At 36.5% G+C, this 3,796-nt stretch overlaps 1 protein-coding gene across 1 annotated transcript; it reads left to right on the top strand.

Moving 5' to 3' along the window:
- Window positions 1–1,349: 1,349 nt before the first annotated feature.
- LOC117638405 (NAC domain-containing protein 43-like) lies at window positions 1,350–2,858 on the top strand. The gene is made up of 4 exons (XM_034373537.1): window positions 1,350–1,530; window positions 1,660–1,899; window positions 2,058–2,086; window positions 2,472–2,858. The coding sequence occupies exons 1-4, from the start codon at window positions 1,350–1,352 to the stop codon at window positions 2,856–2,858; spliced, it is 837 nt and encodes a 278-aa protein (XP_034229428.1).
- The last annotated feature ends 938 nt before the right edge of the window (window positions 2,859–3,796 follow it).

Below are 3,796 nucleotides of genomic sequence, written 5' to 3'. Positions count from 1 at the left end.
GTAGCTCTTTTGTTCATTCACATAGGAGTTGCTTTTAGTTAGTTTTGGAAAGTCCTTCATTAATTTTTTTGGATAGCTTCGTATGCATATAATTTCGAAATGTCAAGTTTCAGAGAACCATCATGTTAACAAAAGCCAGATTAATCCTTAAGTCATGCAGATAACGGAAAGGATTGAGGAGGGAGTAGCTTGACATGTACAAGCCAAGAACACGAAAATTCAACTTCTGCAGATTTGAGGTTGTTTTCTCCAATTTGCTCCCATAATGCACCACTTTGAAAGGAATGGCTAGACAAGTCAAACTCACTATTTTGCTGAGAGTTTTTATGACAAGTCAAACTCACTATTTTGCTGAGAGTTTTTATTTTTTCTCACTCTTTATGCATAATTTCACATTTTGCGAGGTGAAAGTTTCGATTTTTGTTATTTTCATATTTTGGTTTGAGGTTAATTAGCTTCATTTTTAAGTTTGTTGTTCATATTTTCAGAGAGCAAGATTTTGAGATTTTCTATCAATTTTCAAGGAGTATTCAAGCTTTCATGTTCTAGGATTAACACTTGTTCCCCCTTATTCCGCTGTGTTATTTAGTAATAAAATGCATAGAGAGGTCACCATGGTAAACACATTGAAGCAAGAATCCAAGGAAGCAAATACAGAGTGAAGAGAGAAAAAAAGAGAGAACTAATTGTCAATCTACATCGAACCAGACAACTAGCAAGCTAGTCAACTAGAAAGGTGAAAGCATGATCGACATTCAATGAAACAGAAGAATTCATTCGAAGATTCTTTGGTCCACTCCCTATCAGTTCTTGCATGTCTGCAAAAGCACTTTCAGTGTGATAATGCTCCAATTGGACAACTTTTTCCCCTTGATGGTGCTCTCAGTTTTTTGGTATTTATGTCCCTGCCCACATGCGTTTAATTGTCTTTGGATAACACTCCCATATAGGAAAAAAGATGTCTTTTATTTTGGTAGGCCTCCAACTTAAAGTTAACTTTAAAATATTAATTCATCTCTTTCTGGACCTTCTCTTTTCTTACTATATATATATATACAGTATTCATCTCTTTCAGGCACTTGGATTTGTCGAAATTTACATATGTTTACAAATTTGTCAATGTCATTTTTAGGGTTCTGTTCCCCCCGTCAATTGTGATTTCAACAAGAAATAATTGGTACCCGTCTAAGACTTTAGTTGCATACAACTGTGATTTAGGGACCCTCGAATCAAATAACACTTTTCAAGAGACAGTATATTAATCCATCATGGAGTATATAAATGCCCTAGTTCACTAACTTAATCACTAGCTAGTTCTTAATTCCATCTTTCTGTTAACTTTCGACAAAATGAGTAGTATATCTGTGAGTGTGAATGGAAAATGCCAAGTTCCCCCTGGTTTCAGATTTCAACCAACGGAAGAGGAGCTCTTGCTATATTACCTGAGGAAGAGGGTTTCATGTGAGAAGATCGATCTGGACGTAATTCGTGACATTGATCTCACTAAGCTTGAGCCATGGGACATTCAAGGTACGTAATGCATCTATATATATAAGGTTTAACCGTAATGGTCCTTAAACTTATACCCAAATTTCGTTTTGGTTAATTTTGATTTGATTAGAAAAACAACCAAGTTATATGTAATGTGTTCTGTAGCAGAAAAATGCAAAATAGGAAGCTTATCTCAGAATGACTGGTACTTGTTTAGCCACAAGGACAAGAAGTATCCCAGTGGGACGCGAACAAATCGGGCAACCATTGCTGGGTTTTGGAAGGCCACAGGGCGTGATAAGGTGATATACAGTAACGGTAGGCCAATTGGGTTGAGGAAGACTCTCGTGTTCTACAATGGCAGAGCTCCACATGGAGAAAGATCTGATTGGCTCATGTACGAATATAACCATATTGTAAGCCTTTTTGTCTTTCTCAATTCTTGATGAAAAAGTATCCTAAGCGGCTTAGAAAGTCTAACTATTAATTTCTTGTTTTGTCCCTAACGTCAATTCATGAAAATCGCACTTCTCATGATTGTTGTGATGTTGTCAGATTGTGAATATGAATCAATGGTCAAGTTAGTGACTTGAATGTAGGGTTACTAACTTGAATATGTTAAAATCGCCCACTTCCCATAATTATTATGCCAAAATGTTGTCTTGTCTTAACTTGTCATAACGTGAATCTAAACCAGTGATCTGCTAGAGTAATAACAGATTACGAGTTAGTTAGCTCAGCTATTAGAAGAGTTAGTTGTTCATATTCTTAGACTCTGAATAATTTCTTCTTCGTATTTCTTCTTGCTTAACGTGATCAACTTGATTCTTACTTGAATGTATGACTTAAATTTACAAACAAATTAATGATTTGTAAAGAACATTGCTTTGGCTATAGAATATGAAAATTAAGTACCACTTTCTTACAACTTTTGAATATGATATATTTTGCTGTTATTGTTTTTTTTCCTTAAATCCAAGGTCTCCAATGCTATGGGAGGGGCAGCAACAGAGGAAGAGGGATGGGTGGTGTGTCACATATTCATCAAGAAAAAGAAGAACTTGAAAACCTTAAACAGCCCTAGCAATTCGTCCTTCAACTACATGGGAATTAATACAGGTCGTATGTTGGAATCCTACTATGATGAAGGATCTTTGGAGCAAATGTTTCAGCAAGTGGAAAGGAATTGTAAAGAAGAGAATAAGGCAGAGGTGGTCAAATACAATACTAAACCTTTAATATACACCAGCAACCAGGTGATTGGCGCCCCTGATCCCAAGTCCTTGCATCAAATTGTCTCAGGGCTCACCAGTTGGGCAGCCTTTGATCGCCTAATTGCTTCCCAGCTCAATGGCCACGCAGCTTAGTGCATCGATGATCATCATCAACTCCAATTACCAAAACCAGGACGTCTTTAAGATCAAATCTTAATTATCATGCTCCCCTGGCTAATACGGCAACGATTTGTGTGTACATACGTACGTACAGATATGTATGTTTACAACCATACATATAACGTATATCAGACTCGAATGTTGGAACATGACCTAAATGTTGGATTTATTGAGTTAAAATGTGAACTATATTATTTTTCCAATATTACTGTACTAGAAAAATGTTCTTCTGAAGGGGAAAACCCTAAGAAAGAAAAATTTCAGCCACCAGCCCCCTCTTTTCCTCCCCTTCCGTCTCCTCCTTACCCTCCCAAGCCTTTCCCTCCCCTCTCCACTTTTGCTCCTCGCTCATCCCCGCCAACACCGCTATCTTGGTTGAGTTTGGTGGTGCTTGGCTGTCTTGGTGACGACGTGGTGGCAAATCAACTTTTTTTTTACTTGTTTTATGTTACAGTATCTTTTGAGTTGTAATAAGTGTATCAACTCCTGAGTTTGTTGCATATTTGTAGTCTCTACTTGTATTTTATACTTGTGAGAATTAAAAGGTTGTAGTTGCAATTGTAGTTTGGTGTGTTGAGGTATATGTATGGTTTTTCCAAGCTTGTTGGAATTTGTAGGCTCTGAGTAGAGGTACACTTTGTGTGCTTGTTGTTGCTGGTGAACTCCTTCGTGTTTGGATTAAGCATATGTGGTTATTTGTATTTGTATTAAGCATATGTGAGTATTTGTATATATATTGGGCCTTGTAACTGATAGCCATTATGCCTGAATTATAAATGCAATATATTGTATTTTTTCTCTTGAAAAAAAGGTTATTTTAGCAATGTATAAATCATAGTAAACACCTTTTTTTTCTTTTCAACATTCATTGACTTAAATGTTAGAGATATTAGGTTTAGGGTTGGCTAGAT

The sequence above is a fragment of the Prunus dulcis genome, chromosome 8 (genome assembly GCF_902201215.1).
Source record: "Prunus dulcis chromosome 8, ALMONDv2, whole genome shotgun sequence".
Lineage (NCBI taxonomy): Eukaryota > Viridiplantae > Streptophyta > Magnoliopsida > Rosales > Rosaceae > Prunus > Prunus dulcis.
The sequence above is the reverse complement of the archived record's forward strand: the minus strand, read 5'-3'. Positions and strand labels throughout refer to the sequence as shown.